The sequence below is a fragment of the Hippocampus guttulatus genome, chromosome 6, assembly GCF_054856545.1.
Source record: "Hippocampus guttulatus isolate MCC_2025c chromosome 6, RoL_Hgut_1.0, whole genome shotgun sequence".
NCBI lineage: Eukaryota > Metazoa > Chordata > Actinopteri > Syngnathiformes > Syngnathidae > Hippocampus > Hippocampus guttulatus.
In genome coordinates this window covers 12,822,501-12,847,976 of record NC_141266.1, presented here as the reverse complement: position 1 = coordinate 12,847,976, position 25,476 = coordinate 12,822,501, and the positions used below count along the sequence as shown (strand labels likewise).

The window sequence follows — 25,476 nt, the reverse complement described above, 5'->3', positions numbered from 1 at the left end:
TTGTTACATCATGTTTAATCATGGGAGATGTCCGTTTCAGAGGACTAGATTCGGTGTTGTAACAGACTTTTTATGTGTGTGGTGTTCTGTTTTGACCAAAAATGTTAAATGCCTGATTTTTATTTATTTATTTATTTTTATCATCATGTGTGGAATCAGGAACAGGTAACCTTTTAAGATTTGAAAAATCCAGGTGTGGTCTTACTGATGTGTGTGCGTGTAGACAACAAAGTGAATGGCTGCAAGAAGGTTCATTGTTCATTCCACTTTAAACAAACACATGCAGATGGTGGGAGGCAGTTAGGAAACGAGAGATGAGGAAAACAAGCACACGTGCTGCGCACGGCAATATATCAAGGCCAGGAAAATTCGGGTTTTGGTCCGGATTAAAAATGAATAAATAAATAAATACCTAATTTGGTTGTTTGACTAGCAGTCGGGCCATTCTTGCTCTGTGCAATTATTGTTAGCGTGGCTAGCAAAATGTGAATCAGAAGCACTGACGTTACTGTTAGCCAGCTAATAGAATAGAAATAAAGTTACATTGAGTTGAGTTCTATCTGCTCTAATGAGGTAGTTTTAGGTTTTATGAGCAGTTTTTTCCTGCAGTATACTAATGGTGGTGCAGCTAGCAGACTTGTGGTCGATTGTGATGACAAAGGTACTTCTAAGATGGTGGACTTAATAATAAGAATTGTGTGCACTTTTATCAGTTCTGAATTATAGTTTTTAGCAGAAAGTAGTAATTTGCTCGTGTAGTGTACAAAAATTCTGATAACAAATAAACATGTATCTTTTAAAAGCTCATTGCACTCCAGGTTAGGCATGATGGCATGATAACCACGAGCAAAAATATCACATTTAAAAAATTACAAATTTTAAAATTACAGGTCTAAAATGTCCTTTGAAATATTTTGGTGAATAAAAACTGCATTTTTTTTTTTACCATTGAACAGAATGTATATTATTTTAAAATAAAATCTAGAATAGTTGGTACATTAGGAATGTGTACATAAATAAATAAGAGATCATATGGAGAAAGTTAAATGAGTGCGTATTATTCTGCACTGCAGACTATATTATAACTGGCAAGTGGAGGGTGAGGGCAATACTTCATATCTTATAATCAAATGCAATATGCTTGAAGCGCTGATAGTTTGTCAAATGCAGATGTAACGAGACATAGTACTAGGAGTAGGGAAATGTGTTTGGGCATATACACTGAATCACACACTGCCTGACTATGTGTTTGTGTGTGTTTAATACAAGTTACGAGTTGGCCCTTCAGCGAATGAGTCAGCGGCATCCGAAAAAAAAACCCCACACTGACACAAGGTCCTTTTAGCGAGACCTAATAGACCCACAGTTCAACATAAATCAGGCAATTTTAAGTTGATGAATTCTGAAACAGTAGGAAATGCTGTGGTCCAACCTCAGACAGAGTGGAAGTGTTCTGTAAGTAAAGGGCACACTGTGAAGCATTTCCTCTGCTCACACCTGCAAGACAGCTAAGGTGGCACTTTAAATCCGGCTTTGACAGAGGACATGATAGAAATGTCGGGCACATTCTGGTGTTCACTGACCTTTCCAAACCTCTTTCACTGCAACTGAAGCAGAAAAACTATTGTCAGGTTTTACAAAAGCCAATTTTGTACTGTAACTCTTTGGAGGGAATGTTCACACACAGCATCCACTTCCACAAATAATCTATTTTGAGAATTCTCTTACCATTATAAATTACAGTTCACAAATTACACAGTACAGTGTATCCTTCAATCTTCAACATTGTGTTTTGTGGATGTCCCAGCAGACCTCAAGGCATCATCACTGCAGCTGCACAACAATACAGTACACTGACTTCTGACCACCCTGTGGTAACAAAAGAACTGGAACCAAAGTGAATCAGACATTATTATTATTATTTATTTTATAGCTCAACTTGGTAACCATAATTTGCTTAAATTACTTCATAGGTTTATGAATCTTTGTAATGTCAGTGTACTGTAAACACTGAGCTAAGCACCCTATATATACAGTACATATGTATGTATATTAGATTACATTACACAACCCCACGTTATCACATATTTAACCCTTTGAAGCGTGAGTGAGTAGACCCAACATTTTTTTACAAAGGTGTCAAAAATGACAAGCATTAGCATTTTATGCCATTTTACCAAAGTATGATCATTTGAATTAAATCAAGTTTTATAGAATCCGGTTCTTTCATTTTGAAGTATTTTGAACATTTTTAAAATTGGTAAAACAGTAAACACAACACAGAAAAAGTACATGTGTGTGGAGGCGTTCGTGTGCTTGTGGGTGTATCTCCATTGTCACCTAGGGCCGCCGCACATTGCCGATGTGTGCAGAAATCCACTGCACACTTGCACACTCTATCACGATATTTTGCAGCAATTCAAAACATGAATCAGAGTTGCGCAAAATGGTAATGTTGCAAATTATAGAAAATCAAAATACACTGAAGCTTTCACACGGACAAAAAAAATTTTTTTTTAGGTTTAAGTCAGCAAGATCCAGTCGACAAAAAGAACTGCGCGCGCGCACACACACACACACTCACAAAGCTAAAAAAAAAATTCCCTAACAGATTAATTGTATTTATTTATTTATATCTGCAAATAATACTGACAGAAAGGAGCTTAGACCTATAATTGCTTACCATTTTATATCGTACCAATAAGCTTGCAAACTCAGTTGTACTGCACAACAATATATATCTGAAGTTCTGTTATGTTTGCCAAATGCCAAAATGCATGCCCTCGCACACTGGCTGAGAAAATTAAGTAATAAGCAGGCGGCTGCCATTTCAACAGCCAACCGCGCACCCCCCCCCCCCCCCTTTTTCTCTATGGGGTTCCATTGACTGACCGTAAGATTGGTAAACCACAGAGGGCTCAAGAGTTCAAATTTGGCCCATAACCGAAGCAGTGAGATAGTTTCTCTCTGTATCTAATTGCTATCTGGGTTACTGGCACAATCCTTGGGGAGCCTCTTGTTCGCCTTGACGTATTTTTTTTTAACCATCCATTTTACTTCTCTGCAGTTGCTCTCATTCATCTTGCTCGCTAAATTCTGCATCCTACTCTCTCCCCTTTCCTCCTCATATGAAATCCTTTCCTTTTTAACTGCAGCCTCCCCCCATGCCCAGACTAATCTCCTACAGTCACTCACAGATCTTTTAGCTCCTTCCTTTACATCTAAATTTGATCCTCCGGTTGTATTGAACCACCTTGCTCCTTCCTTCAACCCTCTCATCTTTTTCTCATCGTCACACAATTTCGTCTGCCTTCCTCCTAATGTCTTTAGGCTCACCTTGCTAAGGATGATTGTCTCTGTCCTCATAAGATAAAGGTTCAAAGTCAAGCTAAATGCATGTTTCCATCTAAACAACTACAGCGGACCACCGTATACTAGCAGTTCAGCACCATGGGTTCCCCTATTTGCTGATATTTTTTTTCCCCAATATGTTTATATCTCTCTCTCTTACACACACACACACACACACACACACACACATGCGCGCACACACACACACACGCGCGCGCGCACACGCACACACACACACACACTTTTTGTAGCGTATTTACAAATCTAACAAACTGAAATTCTAACAAGGACGGAATTAGCACATTGATATGATGTAATACAACTCAATTTAAAAAATACCTCTTTGTGCCCTGAATACATATTATAAGATCCTACACTACACCCAGTCAAACATTAGAGTTTAGGTTATCAGTTTTACTTTTACTTTATCTGAACCAGATTTCTTTGTATAAACTTCTGTACGTACTTGGATGATGTGCATAGATACATGCGCCTTTGCTCCAGCAGAGTGGGATGCAGCCATTGTTCTTCATCTGTTCTGGAGAGGGCGCTGTTCCAATCCAGGCCACAGCACCCAAACGAAATTGCTACGCACCGAAATCAGCATAAAGCCCTAGGCGCAGTGGTGTCCTGAACATTTGGCAAATACTGAATGAGTATTCCTTTCCTTTATATAAATGCATCCAAGACAAAGAAAAACATGCAGGAGAATGCCAAAGATAGCCGTCACTGCAGTTTAAACTTTCATTTATAAGGAAGTGAAAATAAAGAGGGGAAATTTGATTGTGTGTAGTGTCGTCCTGGTGAAGCTAGTAAACAGAGTCAATGCGTTTATCTTCTAGCCTCAATCAAGTGGCCATGAAAAAAAAAATTCTCCCAAACCACTATCGAAAATGTGGAATTATTCTCCGGTGCTGTAATCTCATGACACTTTTCAAATGAGTCGACAGCTAACAAACATCAACTGGTGCAGGTAAACTCCATCATCGCTGTTATGAAATAATCCTTGTATATGATGCTGTAACTTCAAGAAGAAGAAGCTGAAACCCACTTCTTTCATTGGGAGGTCTTCTTCCCACTTCAGGTCATTCATCAGTAAAATAAATCCACAAGAAATTTCTGATTCTGATCTTCACAAAGCCGCTGTTCATCAAAATAATCAATCCTTGATATGAATTCCAAAGAGCGCAGGACCACAGGAGTCAATTATGTTGCAGGATCATGGCATCCGTGTTTCAATACACTGACAGCTTTCAGTCTCAGGGTCCACAAAAGGTAGCCGGTTTCATGTTGTCATTCCACAACGGTATCGAAAGCAGACAGTTGAGAGAATGAAGCAAAGCAAAACAGGTATCAGAGAAGGAGCAAATGTAGGGCAAAGAAGCTGCAATGAAAAGTGGAGCACAATGAGGAAGAGATGGACAGAAACAGCTGACAGCGAGGTGAGCAGGAAAAACGAGAGACACGACGTGACTAAAGTGAGCGTGTCGCATGAGGAAAGACCACAGAGAGGAAATGCTCAGCTTTACATCATGCAAAGCGTCCAGGTGAATGAGGTCAAGCAGGTGTGTGATGTCAGAACAACAAATTCCCAGAGACCAAACGGATGAAGTGAAGCAAAAGTATGCTGGGAGCAACAAAAGTAGAATGAACGGGTGTCCAAAATGTTGCAGAAATGGGTTGAGGAGAAATGACACATGCGGGTGATCCAATTCCGAGTCAGGCACTGTTCTGTAGCAGCAGAGATCCCAACATCGCTTCAAAGGCTGCTGCTGCTGATCACGAGTGCAGTGCGCATGCAGTGAAGTGCTTCAGCTGTGAGTGCAGGAGCATTTGTGTGTGTGTGTGTGGGTGTGTGTGCTTAAGCTTGAGAAAAGGGGTTTACATATGCAAAAGCGGGAGCGTGTGACTGCAGATAAACATGTAGGTGACAGCAAGGGGTAGATTTGTTTGAGACCAAGCAAGTATGAGTCGACGAGATACCCAAAGGGAGCGTGTGAGGGTGCAACACGCTCTGTTATGTCTTCAGTGAACGCTGCAGTATAAATAGTTGGTCAGGGGCAAGATGTGTGTGTGTGGGTTTGAGTGGTGTTGGGAGAGCTTGGTATTGAGTGAAACACCACAAGAGTAATAAGAATAGATGCTAAAATATAAATAGGGTCACCCACTAACTTGGATAAACGGGTATCTTACACAGAATGATTTTAGCAGGTTCACATATTAGCAACTAATATATTACAGTATAAACATACATTACCTTCTTTGAATCTTATTTCATTTTTGTGTGTGTTTTTGTACGGTTAAATCCCATTTGGATTTCCGTCATCTGAAAATGATACAAATGAGTTGGTTTTTTTCCCTTCTCGACATGCTTTTGCTTACATATAGCTTGCGTTGGTCTTTTATGCATTTGACCCTGTTTATGCTCGCCCTCTCCTTCGCTCACATCAGATGCCATTCTTTTAATATTTAATTGTCGTTTTCATGGCTAACTTGCCATCTATCCAAGCAGCAACACTGGAAAAGAACCATCTGGCTAACAACGGCCGATTGTGATGCTGAAAAATTTCCCGTTGAAGTAAACAACCCTCTGGCTTGTTTTTTTTTTTTATTATGAGAAATACATTAATACAGTTCTTTCTATTGTACAGTTGTTATGTTCCTTATTTGCAGGCAACCTTTCAAGTCTTGTGATAGAAAATTCCATCCATAGTGTCTCTAATTAAATTTCTAAGCGGCCATGGACTGATGTGAATTACACTGGTTGGTTTGTCAGATAACACAATTATTATGAATATTTGTACCTCACACGCAAGAATGTTATTGGTCATCGTTGCCAAATGTTAAATAATTATTTGTTCATGAGTTAAAGTCTAAACTTAAACGGCTTTTTAGCACATTTTCAATTTCTTTTAATGTTATTCCCCTGAAGTCAAATATTTAGACTGTTAGCTATTAGATGGAATATAGTGAGAATTTAAACAGATTGATGTAGTTTCCAGACTATAGGCCGCAACTCTTTTCTCCATACTTTGAACCCTGCTACTTTTAATGTAACTGGTTATTTATGATTTTTTATTGACAATCTTCAAGACACCAATAGATTTTTACACATTATGTCGTCACAGGGGACCAATGAAACTGTCCGAGTCTGACCTCTCATATATTGAATATTCTTCAGCCATTTGCTGTTGCCATGTGCATTCGCGGGGTGGGGTGGGCTACCTGACAGAGCAATGCGGTAGTGTTTGTTTGAAGTGGCACCCAGCTATGTAAGGAGCAATTGAGAGCGAAAATAGAAGCATCTTGAGTTTGGTTCAAAGAGCATAGGGAACGAGTGCCATAAATGCAGCCAACTCTGTAGCGCGACCCCCGTCTCTCTGCTGTTTGTTTGGTGGCCGACTCCCACCATCCCTGGCAATGGACGACAGGTGCTATCCCCTAGGGACAGCAACTCCGGCCATGGAGCGACATCCAAACACCTGACTGATGGCTTTCCAAAGGCTGCACTGCGGGATGATGAAGAAGACATCATCTACAGGTGTTAAACTTTGAAAATTATCCTCATTCCATAGCCATTCTCTAGGTTGCCCAGCTTTCAGTAGTGTGTATTTTAGATTTTGTTTTGTCCAATCAAATTTTATCTTGTAAGTGTCCCCATGTCAATGTAATCTGCCCTGAGCATTAATTTCCAAAAGTACTGGCCCATGACAGACACTATTGGCAATAGTTGTTCTTTTTTTAACCAATCAGATTTCAGATTCACCAAACAAGGCCTGATCACTGCTAACAGGTATCTTGGTATGTTTCCATTCATGGACAGGTTGAGCTAAGTAGTCTTGCGATGTGCAAAAATTATCGAGGAGGACGAAGGCCAAATATTGAAAAACAAACAAAAAAAAAATTTCAAGGCGGCCTTTTCAAGACAAACAGGACATTGTGAAGATAGGTCAGACAACATGATCACTGGCTGGCTTGTTTCAATCCAGAAAAAGATTTATTTGCCACTTCCAGAGCAGACAGCTATCTTACAGCAGGAACAAAGAAAGTATAGGATGTGCTTATTTTTTCACCTATAAGGAATTCATTTACATTTTTGTTTCATGTTACTACATATAAATTGTCGTGTAGATGTTTGTAGTTGCTTGGAGGAAGATAAATAATTATAATGGTATTAAAATACTTTTTCAAATACATGAAATGCCTCCTCCATCTCTCACTCTGTCATGTACTGCAATGTTATATTGCGTTTCTGCATATTATTTTGTAAAATTGCAACAAGAGGTAGGTTAGATCACTTAATCCCCACTGAAGCCCCAGGTCTGAAATGCACCACCCACTACTGATTGGTAAAATCCAATTGGTATAATCAGGTATTACTGTATCAATGTTCAAATAGGTGATATAATTTAGGAAATCTGTGTTTTATTTTTCATTCTTGCAGGTAAACAAATTTGCCCTGTCTTAACCCCTGACATGAGTATTTTGGTCTGTTTAACTGCCTCTTCTCCTTTCCTCCTCTTCCCTTTTTCGTTTCATGGGCTTTTGACTTTTTCCGTGCCCGAATGGATTCGTCAAAAGCAAGGGATTTCGTTGATTTATGTGAACTGTGTAGGACAGTGAAGTCCTTTGAGACCCTTTTGTGAGTAGGGGCTATATAAATAAAGTGACTTCACAAAACAAGACAATTATATCTTTTTTACATTTGCTAAAGCCCATTTGCAAAACATGACTGCAGGATGAATGGATTTTCACACCTAAATTGTGTCCTGAGAGAGTTATAGTCATAAATGCTATGGGTTGAAGGCACAGTATTCTCAAGGTTGAAGTTGTCACAGCCATCGTGTTCCAAAACAGCAAGAGTGCATCATCTCATCAAGTTACAGGCCACAACACTGACGTCAGCCACAGAACAAATATCCCACTGACGTTTTACAAGTACATGTTCAGAAACGTGACTTATCTTTGAAATCTTCTCCAGCATCACATACACGCCCTTGCAAAAGTATTGGAACAGTGAGACCAATTCCTTTATTTCTGCTGTAGACCAGAAATATGTTTGTTTGACAGCGAAAGTTGAATATGAGCAAAGAAATCAGTGTTCAGGTTTACTCCCGATGTGTTTGTATCTGGATCGAACACACAACTTGAAGGTGGCATTTTTTGTTTGAATCTACCCATTTATCATGTGAGCTAAAGTATTGTAACATGTAACTGACAATTGTGTCTTGTTCTCCAAGTGTGCTCTGTTAGGTAGCACTAAATGTCTCAGATTTTGATTTGTGATTTGCCAATAGACTATATTAATACTAGTTATACAAGCGAAGCCAAGATTAAAACAAGGGAGCTGTCTACATTGCATTGCTCATTGCCAACCACTTTTAATGTCCTGAAGAAAAATGTAATCATTAGTGTAGACACCGAACACATAGACCAAAGTAAATAGCAGCAGTTGATGATAGAAACATCAGGAGAGCAGTAAGGAAAGCACCCAAAACGACAGTGACATCGGCCACAACCTCCTACGTCACTGTTATTCAATCAGGGGTATGTGATGCAAATGACTCATTCGCAAGATGAATAGGAAGGCCAGACTGAAATTTGCCAAAAGAAAGAATCAACTCATGATTCCAAAAATTCAAGCTCGTGTGAAACTCCATGGAGGTTTATGTCATGGCTTTGGCTTGCATGGCTTCTTAGGGGACAGGCCCATAATCTTCACTGGTAAAGGAAAATTAACTCTTTGATGTCCTTTCATCAAATTTGCAAGATTATTTGGGTTGAAAATGCTGAGAATGCCCTTTTGTCAAGCTATTCCAGTTGGCCAAAAATGCCTCGCACCCTGAATGGAGCAATTTCTCAGTAATATTCAGTATGTAAGTAAGCTTTGCCCTGATTGGAGAGCTACCGGTACTTGGTAGATGGAGAAATCTCAATGTCTTTTGACAGCACCAAGTGATGGCGACTCATACTAGCACGTTGAGAGCTCAACTGATGATTTCGAGTCTCATATTTAATTTTTGGTGCCAAACCCAATTTCTTTTCAGTTGATGGCAAAAACAAAGGCATTGTCCTCTGTGTTATGACACCTTTAGAGGAGAGTGTATTTCCAGTTCCAAATATACAATATGTGACTGAAGTACAGTTATCTAGTGACTGCTAAGGGAGGCTTACAACTCATGAAGTCTAGTTTTATACCATAACTAAATTCATGCTAGGACACAATAAACACAAGAAAAAGCTCTTAAGGCAAGAACTTGCGGTTGCCTAAGGAAAAAGTCTATCCATCCATTTTCACAACCGCTTATCCTGAACAGGGTCGCAGGGGGTTGCTGGAATCTATGCCAGCTGATGTCGGGGGGAAGGTGGACTACACCCTGACTGGTTGCCAGTCAGTTGCAGGGCATATATAGAGACAAACAACCGTTCACAGCTACATCAATAACGTCACAGAGTGGGAACCGATCCCAAAAGGTCCACACACAAGTCAGGCGAGTGTACCACGACACCAGGGGTGCCTAACCTTTTTTGACCAAAGATCTACTTTTCGATCAGCCAAACTCCCGCGATCGACCAATGACCACCCACGCACGCATTTACACAGGCATGGCATAATGAGCAACAGCCATAACGGCTGAACCAAACAGAAAAATAAAGTAGACAGAAACGTTTGTGAGTTTGTGAAAAGCGAATCACTGCCTACCGTAGTAGAGACCTGACGCGGCGTAAAAACGAACGTAACTCACGTGTAGCATTTTAAAATGCTTCTCTCTGCACTCCAGATTCCCATTCTTTGCCCGTGCCCTCGGTGAATTGTACATGAAACAAACTGAATGAGAACAACAATAACAATAAACGATATCGCGCAACAGCTCTGATCGCGAGCTGCACTTCCAGACTGCTGACCGCTAACTACTTCCAGTGATGCAGGTCACGCACCACCGCAAGTTAAAGGTGACCTGATTTTTAATTTAATTTAATTTTTAAAATATTTTTTGTCAAAGTGAGACTGATAGGATGCTAAGATGCAACACAAAAAGATATCATATTAATAACACACACACAGACACACAAATGTTTTGGGGTGTTTTTTTGTTTTGTTTTTCTCCTCTACACCCCTTGCGATCGACTTGGGACCAGTCAGCGAGCTACCGGTCGATCACCATCGATGTATCGGGCACCCCTGCACTAGACTATCAGTGACCTCAGAAAATGCGTGGAAGGCAAAGAGATTGCAAAGATATACTGTATTGGGTGAGCTTGAATGCAAAAGACAAATGATTTCAAGGAAGCCCATAGCATTCCTTCCAAACGGAAGCTTAGCAAGTGCTTTCTCTTGGCACATATGATTCTTTGGTTGAAGTAGTATTAGTTTATTATACTGCTTCAGTTGGTTAGTTGGTTGAGCAAAAAAGCTTTGCCAGCTTTGCCAGCAGGATATGACAGCAGAAATATTGCAAAGTAGATACTCTGGACACATGTTTAACATAACAAAGGTATGGTACAAGTTTTTACTCACCAGCATAGTGGGATATTCCAGAAATATCTGAAACACAAAAGAATTAAAGACAAATTATTATTTAGAATCACTGAATCCCAATATGATGGCAAAGCATGACTGATTTAAAATCCATAATTCCAAGGAAATCGGGACATTATGTCAAACAGAAATCAAAACAGAACTACAATGATGTGCAAAAAAACATTTCAAGCTTTATACGGTCGTACATTAAGATTTTTTTTGGGTGGTGGCCCTGCTGGAATCAGCACAGGCCTTTGTATATTCATGAATCCTGATATAGTATAAGTTTCAATTATAATTTGAAATTTTGCATTTTTATTACATCTGTATTATTTAAGTCTTTAAGAAAATACAGCATGATCATCCAAATTAAAAATGGTCATCAAAGACAGCACAGAAACATCTGCCATTGCTGTTGGTTCAAGTCATTTCATTTGCATAAACATTAACGCTTTACACTCCTATGCGTGATGCTCTTAGAATTTCTTCTCTCTCTCTCTCTCTCTCTCTCTCTCTCCCTCTCTCTCTCTCTCTTCTCTCTCTCTCTCTTCAGCTCAGAGAAGAAAATGACTGCCTCTGGGTGCAAACCAAGAACTGACCCTACTCTGAGGGCATTGCACAACTGTTATTGTTATTGTGGCAAAAACAGATTTAAATAGCTCTCACTCAGAACAGACTGTTGTGGTGGATAATAGATAGGGCTACAATTTGGACTAGAACCGTCACACAATGCAGTACTCAATATTTATTGTACTGAGAGTTGAGACCAGGAAAAAAGGCACTACTTCACACAGGAAATGTTCCAATGTGATAAGGGCTTGATATTGGTCAATACTCCAGGATTTATTTTTATCGAAACAAATGTACTGTATCTCTGGAGATGTACAGTTTATATGGTAATTTTTTGCTCGTTACTTAACAGGATAATGCTGAAAATAAATTGCATGGTTACTTAAAACATGGCTGATGGGTGGGCATAAATAACCCATTGCATTTTAAGATAAGGTAAGATAAGATATCCTTTATTTGTCCCACACACATTTTGGTAAGAATAATACAAAAGATCAAAGAATTTGACTGTTTTAAATCACGTTTGTTGTTTCAATAAGTCTGCAAGAGCAAATCTAGTTTATCTATTGAATACAGTGTGAAGTCTTAAATAACTGCAACAATGCATTAACGCTAAGCTCTACAAGGAAGCAAAGGAGATGATGTGTCCTATAACCTTCACTCAATTTTTGATGAGGTGGCAGAAAGTACTGACAAGAGAAAGAAGAGTATAAAGCAATGAGACTGTATAGAGCGGATGAGTAAATATGCTCAAAAATAAGCAAGTTCAAATGTGACATGCAACCACAGTAAAAATAGATGGCATAGCGGGCGATTAATTTTTAAAAAGGCCACTGAAAAAAGGAGGATCGCTTCGCCTGCAATTCTCATCCAACATGTTCAAATCAACTAAGTTGCGTCTCTTTGTCAGAACCAAGAATCATATATGGTGATAAAATACCCTCACCTTCAGTTGTATTTTAACTAGTTTCAGGAACTATTAAATGTTATTGCAGAAGTTTGCCGTTGCAAGAGTTAACAGTGCACTTTTCAGTGTCCAGAACACTGCTGTCGTATAAACAAGCACCCAGAGCGACCCCCACCCCCATCTTTCTATAGTTTAATACAGTTATTACAACAGGTAATTCTTTGCGTTTTCCCCACGTCGCTATGCTGCATGAAAAGCACCGACATGGAATGGGTATTGAATACACCACACCACACGCTGACACCACAGTGCATCTAATTAACTGTTTGGGCGAAGCAGAGTTGCTGTGTGAACCCATACACAGACACAGCAATGTCATTTTAGGGTTCTCCTTGAAAAACGCAGGCATATAAATGTCAGCTCCACTGTTATGTATTAGGGAGCATTTACAGTAGCAACAGAAGTACAGTCGCTATAATCTTCCACAATACATTTAATTTTCAGAACTCCACAGTCCGCATGAAAACAGACTTAGTACGACAGGTAACCGATCAAAACAAAACTGTGTAGAAGGTGGGGAAAACTGTGTCTTGGCAGTAGGATCAGAAATCACAGGGCAAATATCCGAAGCAGCACATTTTACTCGTTTCCATCCATTCATTTGTCAAAACAACCAACTAGCTTTATCAAAGAAACACAGAGCAGGCTGACACCATATCAGAGGCGTCTGTGTTCTTGTTTGCGTTGCACACTGAGCCTGTGCGCGAGGTTTCCACATGCAACTGCTTGCATGATGGCGAGCAACGCAAATTCCTTTCCAGCCCTCAACCTTTCAGACCCTTTCTACCTGGCTTCCAGCGAGGACCCACACACACCAGCTCAAATAGACTATCCTGAGCCATCTTGCCACCTACATACCTCTATTGGAGCAGCCCAGAAAATCCCAGAAGTGCATGTTGGTCGCCTTTAGGAAGAAGACTACACCTCCAGCTCAAAGCTTGCATGTATTCCCCTTGTCCTCCCCTCTCCACTTCCTCGTTGTGCACTATGTCGTCATATAGCAGGAGAACACCCGCCCCAATTGCTTCCAATTCACACACGTTTGAGTATCATAACAGATGCCTCCCTCCAGTTGATTTGTTTCTCTTCCCATGGTGCACCACTGCCATGCATCCCTCTTGCACCCAATTTCATCCACAAGCCCCTGTCCCTCGTCTTTATTTCCCCCTGTCAGAAGCCAGACAGGTGTGACCATCGATCCAACATTGTCAGTGTTGCTTCTCTCATTCCTGCCTCTTTGGATTAGTGACAGAAATGTGAGAAGTGATGCTGTAGGACACATGGAGACAAGCCTTAAGCTAGCAGAGCGATCATTTTGGGTTAAAAAAAAAAGAGTCCAGGAATTGTTTTGCAAATTACAGTTTAAACGAGAATGACTAACTATGTGTCAGTAGCCTCTTTGCAGAAAAACTAATGATAAATACAAGGTCGCACACAGTATCAGTGAGGGTGGGAATCCTAGCACTAACTCGACAAACAGTGTGTAACCAATGGAATGAAAGAACCCTGTTTAGTGCGACAGTGAGGGCAAGTACTTGATGATTCACCTAGTGACAATAAAAGCTGACAAGTCCAGGAATTGTGGTAAGTGTGTCAGGAATGCCAACAATAGCCTTAATTGTACTGTATATTTGGGTGTTCAGACAATCTTAATGAACATGTGCTGAATTATTAGTACGTAAACTTGGGGTTTTCATAGGGGTCTTGACTCATTGACTAGGAGGGAGCATGTACAGAGAGAGGGCACCCATAGGACAATCTCACAAATTATATAATATGTTATCAATCTACATTAATGAAGCAGTTTAAATTTGTGATTTGTGGAAATGGAGTAAAATCCTTAGTATGAGAGCAGACGGGAGTGACCAATGTTGTGACTACCCACACAGCCAGCGACCCAAACACCTGAAGATGGTTGAGCAACACCTATTATTATTGTTCTTGTTTGCAAGAAATCAATGGCTGCAACAGTGCATCACAACGTGGACGGCTCACTTAGACACATGACACAACGTGTTTCAGAATTGTTTTTGTGCATGACATAAATCATTCATCTTTGCACCCAAGTTACAAGAGAAGCCCAGAGGGGTGGTTTCGGCCACTGCATCACTCACTACTATCTGCTAAGAATACAAATGACTGCATCGTGTCAAAAATGACCACACTATATGGCTACACACTGCGTGGTATTTCCTACAATATCACCACACCGGTCGACAATAATGCAAGCCCCGTGCAGCATCCAGCCCATTGTCTGACTGTTAGCCCTTTAATGCTAAGCTAGCTCAGCTAACGGTGGGCTATTCCCAAGCATTCCGCTCCAAAGACGGATCAATACTCACCCGCTGAACGCTCCCAGAGCCAGGCCGCACCTACTTCCAGTCACCGGCCACCCTTTCCAGTCAGTAAGCAGGCCTTTCATGCAGTAGTCCCGGTGGTATTAAATCCGACTTTTGGAGGCTGAGTCTGCCCGCTGTTGGCTGCCTCCCTATGTCTGAGTGAGTCCACAACAGCGCCGTGGCCGGCTGTCGGTGTCACTGGCGCGAAGACGCGCGGTAGAAATCAGTTTAGCAACCGTGCGGTGCCGTGCCGCTCTGCTGCATCTGGAGCGCCGAGATTTTCCAACATGGCTGCAGCTGTCGCGAGGATTGGAGGTCCTGAATGGTCCACGCCACCGGCAGGAGCCCCAGGAAACACCCCCGCTACACCCACATAATCGCACGTATGTTACATAGATGCATTCTGACTCAATGTCAAATTCAGTATGCAACGTCACACGTTCATAATCTTGAGTTCTTCCAAGCACCGCGTCAAGGAAGGATGTCAAGAGGCGAAAATGGTCCTACCCACTCTTTTACAGATTATTTGCCCCAACAGTACTGTGAAAACAGACCTCCCAAGCATCCACTTTCCATCCATCCCTCCATCCAACTGTTCATTTGGTTTCTATACAGATTGTAGACATTAGGGTTGCAGATGAGATGACTAAAGGGAGAGGCAGCTACACCCTGCAGTGGTTCACGTGCAGACAAACAACCATTCACATCCACACCAATGGATAACTTCCATCCATCCATGCCGGCGCCTGGTGGCCATTGGGAAATTTAAGATGACTCCCGAAGAGCCATAACATGGCCTAACAATTTTTTTTCCTAAATAGGCTTTAATTCCTAGATAATTTCCTATACACTCAGTCATCTTTTGATGAAACATAATTCCAGACCAAAATCAGGACAATTTATTGGGGTAGCCCACATGCACAACACAGTGCACCATTGGCCACGTGCGCACACCAAGGGGCTGCAGCACACACGGCTCGCAGAGTGCACTTGGCCAGAGTAGTCCAGGGACAGACAGAACAAAAAATGTGTTTATGCTTTGCTGGACAGTTGCTTGTTGTGCGACCAACAAAGCAGCGGAGTAACAAGCCCTGTGCGCGTTGGATTTCAATGAGTGGTATTTTGAGTTCCATTTAATTATGACTACCTTACTGCTATTTTCAAATGGTAACACTATATTGAGGCTCTTTAGAAGCCATGCCTCCATATTTTCAACTTGATCATTCAAACACATTGATACTATTAAGCAACATCCAGACTGTGGATGGTATGATAAACAATGACATTTTAGCTATGCTCACTGTGCAGCCAAGGCCGCTCTGGGAACCTCTAAGTTGTGAGTTCTAGGTATGTACTAATGTGCTTACATGTGATCCCCACCCAATTGAAGTGGCTCCCCTCATACCCTTTAAATTCAGCATAGGAAAGGCACGCAAGTCTGCCAAATTCTCAAAATAAGCTTGTAAATTAGACTTCCCCCGGAATGACAGAAGCAAGGATTCGCTGCACTATGTGCAGACGACTTTAAATATATTCTTAAGAGATTCCTTTCATCCATTATTCATCAGGGCGTCAAATTACAAAGATTATCTTTGCGATCCAGATGCATCACCCTTCACATAAATAGATGTGATTTTCAACACAGACAGCTCATGTTTTCAATTTGTACCATCCATTTTCATCAACCTACACACTTAAACACTCAGTGCATTCATACCTCTTCATAAGATTCTTTCTGCACATACAGTACATTCATTCATGAAGTACACACTCACATTCACCGACATACAAGCCATGCTGAGAAGGAGAGTGATACTGTTTGCATGATGTATGCAATGTGCTATGCGTGTCTGCATGTAAAAAAAAAAAGGAATGATATCCCCCCCACAAATCGTTACGATACTGTGTTTCAAGTTGAAGCTTTTCAAAATTGATAAAACTGGGTGTGCGCGTATGCGCCTGTGTGGACTGCGATAATAAAGAAACCAAAAATCTCTAACGTTCAACCTTTTTTAATGCATACCATCTGTAATGGGTCAAGGCTTAAGATAAACCCATAAATGTCTCCAATACTGAGCCAGGTGAATGGTAGTCCTGTTGATACTTGACCGGGATGCACGCGGTACAGGGTTCTATTCTGACTCTGGTCTTCCTGTGTGGAGTTTACATATTCTCTCCGTGCCTGCATGGGTTTTCTCTAGGTACTCTGGTTTCCTCCCACATTCCAAAAACATGTATGGCAGGTTAATGGAACACTGCAAATTGTCCCTAGGTGTGATTGTGAGTGCTAATGGCTGTTTGTCTATGTGTGCCCAGTGACTGGCTGGCAACCAGTTCAGGGTGTACCCCGCCTAATGGCCCTCGGCAGCTAGGAAAGGCTTGCGGCCCACGCGTGGATAAAACGATTAGAAAATGGATGGATGAATAGACTTTGTGTGTAGACCAAGTTCAATGCACTGAGCACCATCTAGTGACCAAAAGGGACACTCCAAGTACAATATTTATTTGAGGATAACATTTTATTCTCTTCAGTACAGTATATTACTTGCTAATTTTATGTTCACAAGGTTTAAAACAACAATTTACACCAGAAGGAGTCACTGCACTCCCCTCACCACCAATTTCAACCAATAGAATCAACTGTATTGTAGACTCATAGCTTTCTTAATCTGAAGTAATAAAATGAAAAATAAAATAAAAATCACATCATTTTATCTAGTATGAAGAAAAGCTGTATATATTTGATCTGATTTGATATTTCTCTGAATCGTTTCTGCTAAAAAGTTTCGAAAAAAAATGATCACATTACTGTATGTCACTGTTCAGCAAAGTAGCACATACTGTAAAACACGTAGTGATAGGAACCGATTTGATCTCTTTTCATCAGTAATAAATAAAATAATTACAAAAAATAATTATTAAATCAAAATGCATGGATATTCTTATTAATAATACATCACATGTTTGCGCAATTAGTGGCAGTGGTAAGAAGAGGAGAATGTCCCTAATTGGAAAACCAAATTTTCAGCTACATCCAGGATGACAGGAGAAGCAGATTGTGGCAAATATGAAAAGGAGGCTAAAAAAAAGCATATGTTAGTCACATTTATCTTTGACTTTGACCCTAAGTAGTTGCAGAGATCAGCAAAAACCAGATGCAAGAGCAAGCTGGGTGGATCCGTGCAGCATGTGCTCTAGCATGCTACTTCATGTGTGGATTTTGAAATGATCCGGTCCATGTTGCTGTTAGAGATGCTCTCCATGGAGACATCAGTATGGGAGCGTCCTCGCTTCTCATGTGCCCGGCTCCGAGAGTTCTCCAGGGATGAGACACTGGAGCTAGATGTTGTCCGTGACCGAAGTCTGGTCATACTGGCACTGGATACTATAGAGAGAGACATTTGGTGTACTCAGTGTGGATTTCAAGGGGCTTCATATTTATGAATATCAATTTAAAGTTAAGAAAACAGGAACTGTGGCTTGTGAATTCAAGTCAGGTGAATTTGTTGTTACTTACAGTATCCAAGGCCTTGGATGAAATATTTGAGGGCTTCAATCACTTTGGCTGGCTGTTATGAGACAAAAAATAATAATTATAAACACAATTATTTTCTGCTTGGAGTGGCGATTTACTTCACTTGTCCATCAACAGACTGGCATACCTGAACCACTTGAGGAAGTCCTCCACAGTCCGCCATCTAGAAGGTCAAAGTAACAATAGCTTCGGTCACACAAAAAGGTTCAGTTTGATAAGTTACCCAACAATAATAGATGATTTAGAACACATATTTTATATTGTCCATGGTTACCTTAAGCAGCGTTGTCTTTGTTGGGTTCAGTTTGGAGTTGCAGTCAACCACAACCTCCACAAATGGAGAGCTGTCGCCTACAACCAGCAATGTGGAGCATCTGTGATTAGAACATGAATGGAGAAGTGGTTAATTGAATGTTCAGTTGTGCCTGACAACAACAAGATTTCCCCAACCACATCCACAACACTTCCAGACACTAAATGAACAAGCGCACAAGGCTCGACCCCTTGCGCCCCCCTGAATATAAATTCTTCAGCACACCAAGCTATTTGGTAAATGCTAAACTTCCACATTTCATAGTTTGGGGAAGGCCCTTTCTGTTTCAACATCCTTGTGCATGAGTGCACAAAGCAAGGTTCGTAAAGGCAGAGTTTAACTCATTCAGTACCAGTCAATTCTAGGCCAAGTCTGAAAAGACGTTTAAAAACGTCTTTGGGAGTGAATGAGTTTTAATGAGCTTGGTATTGAAGAACTTCAAAGCCCTGACTTTCTGTCATCTACTGATGGTGTGATTCCGATTCGCCTTTATTGTATAATTTTGAAAAAGATTGTCCCGGACATTCAAGAAAAAAGAATGGTGTTGCATTAGATATCCATCCATCCATCCATTTTCCGAACCGCTTGATCCTCACTAGGGTCGCGGGGGGTGCTGGAGCCTATCCCAGCCATCTCCGGGCAGTAGGCGGGGGACACCCTGAATCAGTTGCCAGCCAATCGCAGGGCACACAGAGACGAACAACCATCCACGCCCACACTCACACCTCGGGACAATTTAGAGCGTCCAATCAGCCTGACATGCATGTTTTTGGAATGTGGGAGGAAACCGGAGCACCCGGAGAAAACCCACGCAGGCCCGGGGAGAACATGCAAACTCCACACAGGGAGGCCGGAGCTGGAATCGAACCCGGTACCTCTGCACTGTGAAGCCGACGTGCTAACCACTGGACTGCCGGGCCGCCCTTGCATTAGATATATTTAAAAAAATTATACTTTCTCTACACCTGAACACACTTGCAGTACATCGCGTCACACTTCAATAGTGTTATTGACAATGGAGCAATTGAGAATTTATTCTGGGCTACTCACATCATTTTTAATTTGTAAAGAAAAAGAAATCAAATCTGGGACTTTTAGTCACAACTGAGCGAGAAGGTGGTTCTTACCTGAGGGTCCGGACATTGACATTTCCTCCAGGAACAGGCCTCTCCACCTCAAGAGCACTGCGGCTGTTGTAAGCGCGGAAGAACTGGCCCACGTTGTACTGGTTCATGGTTGTGCTGATGTTGTGGCGGTATGTAGCTATGAGGTCTTGGTTGGACTGGATCTCTTCCTAAAAGTCAGTTGTGGAAGGAAGACCAAGAGAGTGAATTAATGCAGTATCCAATGATCAGCTAATATTTTCTTGTGGTTGTCAAGGTAATTTACCTTTCCGAATAAGTGTGTGATAATTGTGTCAGGGAGAGTGTGGGTCCATTCAGTAATCTGGAGCGTAGAGGGACAAATAAATACGCGTTCACATATGGAGCATACATTTGATAATCAATCATTTTGAGTTTGGCAAATAGAGTAATCACACACACACTGACATGACACATGGCTGACCTTGTTTGTGACAGCATCTATTAATCCTTCAGCATTAGGGTTGATGTTGATCAGAACCAATCCATCCACCAGATCGGGGTGATTCAGCTATATGCGTCAACGGAAGACACAGATGTAATTAGTAGTCATAGTTGCATCTGATTCAGGCAACACATACATAAGTCAACAGCATTTGCAACATTGCATTTATCTTGGTGAAAGGTAAAATATAATGAAGTCTATTTATTTTACAAGTTGTTCTTCAGGCTTGTTGGAATCCTAAATGTCAATTACATCACAGGTATGGATATATTTCTTTCTGTGTATTTTCACTTGGAGCAACGATATTCTCACAAATGGGATTAAAAGAAGAAATGTGGACTGACGGCAAAATTGGCCAAAATGCAGGCACCTGCTCCAACTCCCAGTCCAATCACACTGTGCAACCTGTGAATCACATTCAGAATAAAGGCGTGATCTGTCGTATTAGGTGGAGATTATCATGGTAAAACCTCAGGATTATCAGGTCTGTCTCACCCGTAGCGTTTGAGCACAGCGAGCAGCGCTTCGGACAGTTGGTCTATGGTCGGGTAGGAATACCTTCAAAGTCAGAAGTCAACATTTTAGAGTGATATTATCACACAGTTAAAGCACGGTTTGAATACATTTATGAATTATGGAGACTACTCACGATGTAGGGAAAGTTTGGGCCGCTTCGTGTTGCCCTGGCGCTTCAACATGACAAACAGCAAAATGTCTGAGGATTTCCTGCATGTCCTCATGTGTAAACAGAGTCTCAAAACATGACTTGTCTGTAGAAAGCGGGGAAAAAATAGATATACTCAGACACTGTTTTATGCAATACTATTGAAATTAATAAATGAATATGAATGAATTACAATTGTGTAAACCATTTCTCACAAGACAATTCATAGTTAAAGATTCATGTTTTTAAACAATGCTATGTGAGAATTTGGCACAGCCATTAAAATTTCTGATCTAGGTATTCATTTTATTGACTACATCATGGTTAAATTTCAGTTGGAATAACAGTTCCATGTGGCTACCATTAATTTCTGGCGGATAAAGAGCTTCAGTAATACGTACGATTCAGTCCAACGTCATGATACGTCAGAATGACTGGACGATTTGCTCTCGGCAACCCCGTCATGACGCAGTGGACCTTCCCATACTGAGTGTCAACATGCTCCTCCTAAATAAAGACAAAAGAATTCACACCTGGAGATACATTGGCATGAGGATGCTTGGCCGGGGTCATTGGGTCGCTGAAGGAAACAAAAGCAGTTGGAAAAAAAACCCGATCTTACATGCTTTGCTACAAAAGAGAAACGTTCACATTTTGTTGCTGCACATTCATGCAAGACAATTCAAAAACGTGTTGAAATCCAGGTGTAACAGCCAAACCAAACAACCGTGTAAAATAGTTGATTTCTGTGTCATAATACTCACAGTGATGTGAGGCTCAAAGACAGAATCACTCTCATTCTCTTCCAGAACCATGACTCCTTTTGCACTCAAGGCCCAAATTACCGACACAAAGAAAACGTGCTAAAGATGCCGAGCAGTCCTGTGAATTCTTTCTTGCAGTAAAATATTCGTAGGGAGCACAATTATGCAGCAACCACTGCAGGATGTGTGGCAGACAATTTGCTTGAGCTGCTTTATATACACTCCAGCACTGATCTGCTGCTAAAGCTTCAAGTCCCACCTGGCTTACATGTGGCCAACTGACCTCAGTTTTAATCTCACCTGAGACTGTTCCAGTCCCACTGAGCCAGCACAGGATTTCTACATCAAGAATTAACTAAGCACCAAAGATCACCAAGACATGACGTTAAGCTTCAGTCTGATCATGTATCTGATGACACAGAGAGCAAAATAACAATTCTACATGTGGCTGGTTACTTTATTGAAGACTGAAACACATAACAGAATATAATAGAAAGTAAATGCAATTTTTAAAATTAAAGAAAGCACATCAGTGGCTTCATCATTAAGCATAGTGCACATGTTCAAAAGGGAGTGGGAATAAGTTAAAAAAAAATCATCACCGATTCTATACTTTTTCAAATGATCAAAACTCGACTTAAATAGTAAACGTTTTAAAAAGTAAACTCTAACAGGGTGTCATAATTTGAATATATGTTTCCGTGCATTCTGTAAATAGCTATGGTAGCACAATAAACAAGATGTATGTGTCAGCCACAACATCTTCAGCCAAGCCATGAAGTGGCATGTCAATTTCTTAATCCTAAATGTGCCATCTGTTCACAGAATTCTGCTTACTTGTCCTTGACACTTGACTGCAATTTACTAATGTACTGCACTGCACTATATCTTACTTTGAAAAATCTGCATGTCTTCACCAAAGTATATGTGCACACAAATGAAATACAAAAATATGCAATGTAACAAGTCAAACATATACTTCTGAAAAGTATTTGCATATGTGGCCACTGGACCTACAGAAGAAAACATGATGCTGGTCTTGCCGAGGTTCTTGTTAGTTTTTCTACAAAATTTTATTAAAAGTCCATTCATTTAGTTAATGTTGGATGAAAGGACCTGGCTCAGAATCTCTTTTTTTTCCTGAAATGTCCAATTCAGGGCCAATTGAATGTAGGTTTGGGCTAAATTTTTGCACTGACAACAACCACTCTGCAAGAAAAACCTTCTACACTCACAGTGAGAGAAATAGTAGCATTGTCAAACGCGTATTGTTTTGTGTACATTGTGTACACAAAAACAGCACAGCACAGCAAAATAGATACCGGTATTTCATTTTTGGGCTACACTGGATATTTGATTTATTTTTCTTTGTTTAGGTAAAAAAAACAACAACTGAACATTTATTTTTTATTTTTTAAAAAGTGACTCCTAAGCATAAACTGGAGATAGACTGTATGTGTTACATAAATGAAGTGCTTATACCGGAGTGAAAATTTGTCTAAAGTTTCTGTCATGTTGACAGATTAATTATAGATAACAGAAGACAGTAGAAACTAAAGGTGTGAATGTGCAATCTGAAATTTCACATTTCCCTATATCATTGCTGTTGGACAACCTTTTTTGGGTTGGAGGATAAATTCAAATGCATACAATAGAGACAGTAACATCTGGTTGAACGGAAACTAAAGCAGACTGGTTCCGCCTTTAAGATTTATTTACAATGCCGAGAACTGTGCAGCCAGAGCAGGTAATCCCTTTAGTCATGGCTGAAAGTAGAGGGCAGCAGATGGGTCGCATTCAGCTTCACGTCAGCGTGAAGCCTGTTCATCATCTTTGGAGTCCTAATGAAACACTGACCTGCTGGCCTAATTCATCACCGATGGCTGTGCCACATTCTTTAAAATTATTGCCTACCAATGTGGGCCTTTTACTCAAATTTACATGTGACATCATGACTAACCTTACTTTACCTGTTCGACTGAGGTCGGCCTGGACCTCGGCACTGTGCATATATGACTCACTGAAAAGGCTTTAACTTAATTAAAGTCTAACCATAGGAATGAAAATTAACTTACTCGGCAGTAATGTTGTGTACATAATCATAATTGTTGTTATTAGTTGAGTGAGAGGTGAGGCACTTCCTTGGGTGCCAGTCAATTGCAAAATGCAACCATTCACGTCTAATTGAGGGCCAATTAACTTTAACAACATGCTTGTGGAAAGCTGGGGAAAATCCACGCGAACACAGGATGAATATGCAAATTTCACATAGGGGCCACACGTAGCCAAGATTCGAACCCAGGACCTATTTAAGGTGAGGCACGTGTGCTAACCGCTGGTTTGTAGTGTTGTCTAAAATGACATCAATTATAAGAACATGTCTTATGGAATTTTTAAATTATGTTCTGACAAAAGTACAATGTAATCATCTTCATAAAAGCACAGGCGGTACACTGAACCCACGTGATATGTCATTTACTTGTAGAATCCACTAGATGGAGATTTGAGCTGCAGTGCTGCTGCTTGACTTGGTAAGATAACAAATTAGGACGAAATAAAGTGTGTGGTACTATTCCTGACTGATTTATTAATTACTCAAGGACTGTGTCTGATATACCTTTTTCTATAGTGCATGTGTTCCAAGGGGAGGATTTGGACCAGGGGTGGGCGACTCCCATCCACGAGGGTCACTATCCTGTGTGATTGAGATGTTTGCCTCCTCCAACAAACCTGATTCAAATGATCAAGATCATTATCTGGCTTCTACAGTTCACTGAGCTGATCATTTCAATCAGGTGTGTTGGAGGTGGGAAACATCTCAATTATGCTGGATAGCGGCCCTCGAGGACCTTAGTAGCCCACTCCTGATTTGAACAGTGAGATGGAAACTTTTGCAAGCGCTATCACAAACTGTTTCATGGAAAACATTGTCCATAGATCAGATAAAACTTCTATTTGTTTCTCTTTTTCTCAACATGTACTTTCTTTGTGATGCTGACAATAGGCTGCCATGGTAAGTACTTAGCGTGCAGGTGAAGTCCCAATCTCTGACTCTCAGCTTTCAAAACATTCTAAATATAACACAGCAGCTGCTGCTTCTTGCAACATGCTTGACTGTGTGGACGTGTTTTTTTTTTTTGTATAACTGTGTGTGTATTGTATCATGCTATTTGTGTAAATGAGCCGACATGCATGTGTTCAAGTTTTATGAGCATGGCAATATATGAGTGTATGTGTGTTTGTGCGCACGCCTACATCCAAAAGCCCACCAGAGTTTCCATGTTTCCTTTTATAGTATGAGTGCCAGTCAGGATGTGTGGTGGTCTTGTCAGGTCAAGCAAAGAACTACCGGTACTTATATTAATTTAATTGTACTTTGCTGCAAAGATCAAGGCAAAGCTTCTGAAGCCTTCAAAAAAAAAAGAAAAACAGTACAGCCACAAGCAAAGGTTTCATTTCAATAGCCCCATAATATAAAATAGAATATACGGTGTTGTAACAAGACGTATGTAAAACCTTTAGTGTAATCTGTATTTCTGCATAAATTGCTCATAATATATGATCTGATCTCCATTTAAGTGACAACTTGATGAACATTATTTTCTTAAACTATTACCACCGATGTGTTTCTGTGTTTTTACTGAACACAACATCAACACCTCAATTGTACCCCAAACAGAAAATGGTGAATTTGAGCCATCCATCCTTTTTCTGATCCGCTTATCCTCACAAGGGTCGCGGGGCGTGCTGGAGCCTATCCCAACTGTCTTTGAGCAGTAGGCGGGGTACACCCTGAACTGCTTGTCAGCCAATTGCAGGGCACACATTGACAAACAGTGCTCACACTCATACCTAGGGACAATT

The 25,476-nt window shown here is 40.7% G+C and overlaps 2 protein-coding genes across 12 annotated transcripts in view; both read right to left on the bottom strand.

Annotated features, from left to right (window-relative positions):
* The window catches only part of LOC147203559 (focal adhesion kinase 1-like), a 52,321-nt gene extending 37,272 nt beyond the window's left edge, over positions 1-15,049 (bottom strand). For 3 of the 11 annotated variants that reach the window (XM_086113085.1, XM_086113083.1, XM_086113089.1), the window contains exon 1: positions 3,818-5,052. In XM_086113085.1, coding sequence (XP_085969211.1) covers positions 3,818-3,884 — 67 coding nt within the window. In that variant the 5' untranslated portion in view covers positions 3,885-5,052. Of the gene's footprint in view, positions 1-3,817; positions 5,063-10,870; positions 10,898-14,752 lie in introns of those variants that run through there. The other 8 variants (XR_015101147.1, XM_086113087.1, XM_086113088.1 and 5 more) reach the window with 5 other exon arrangements.
* Positions 15,050-17,231: 2,182 nt separating this feature from the next.
* On the bottom strand, positions 17,232-21,813 carry LOC147203558 (protein NDRG1-like). The gene is made up of 12 exons (XM_086113887.1): positions 21,613-21,813; positions 21,250-21,355; positions 20,834-20,954; positions 20,680-20,742; positions 20,529-20,589; positions 20,164-20,250; positions 19,987-20,043; positions 19,725-19,891; positions 18,559-18,658; positions 18,412-18,447; positions 18,267-18,318; positions 17,232-18,134 (listed from the first exon to the last, which is right to left on the bottom strand). Exons 1-12 carry the CDS (start codon positions 21,661-21,663, stop codon positions 17,944-17,946), a joined length of 1,092 nt encoding a protein of 363 aa, XP_085970013.1. The 5' UTR covers positions 21,664-21,813; the 3' UTR covers positions 17,232-17,943.
* Positions 21,814-25,476: the final 3,663 nt, after the last annotated feature.

What these genes read in the sequence shown, in the direction of transcription:
- LOC147203558 (XM_086113887.1), bottom strand. Translation starts at nt 21,663, where the DNA reads ATGGTTCTGGAAGAGAATGAGAGTGATTCTGTCTTTGAGCCTCACATC. An exon ending in GCATTTTGGCCAATTTTGCC is followed by an intron (nt 20,251 to 20,528) that starts GTCAGTCCACAT and finishes TGACGCATATAG; the next exon opens with CTGAATCACCCCGATCTGGT. An exon ending in GACTTCCTCAAGTGGTTCAG is followed by an intron (nt 18,319 to 18,411) that starts GTATGCCAGTCT and finishes GTCTCATAACAG; the next exon opens with CCAGCCAAAGTGATTGAAGC.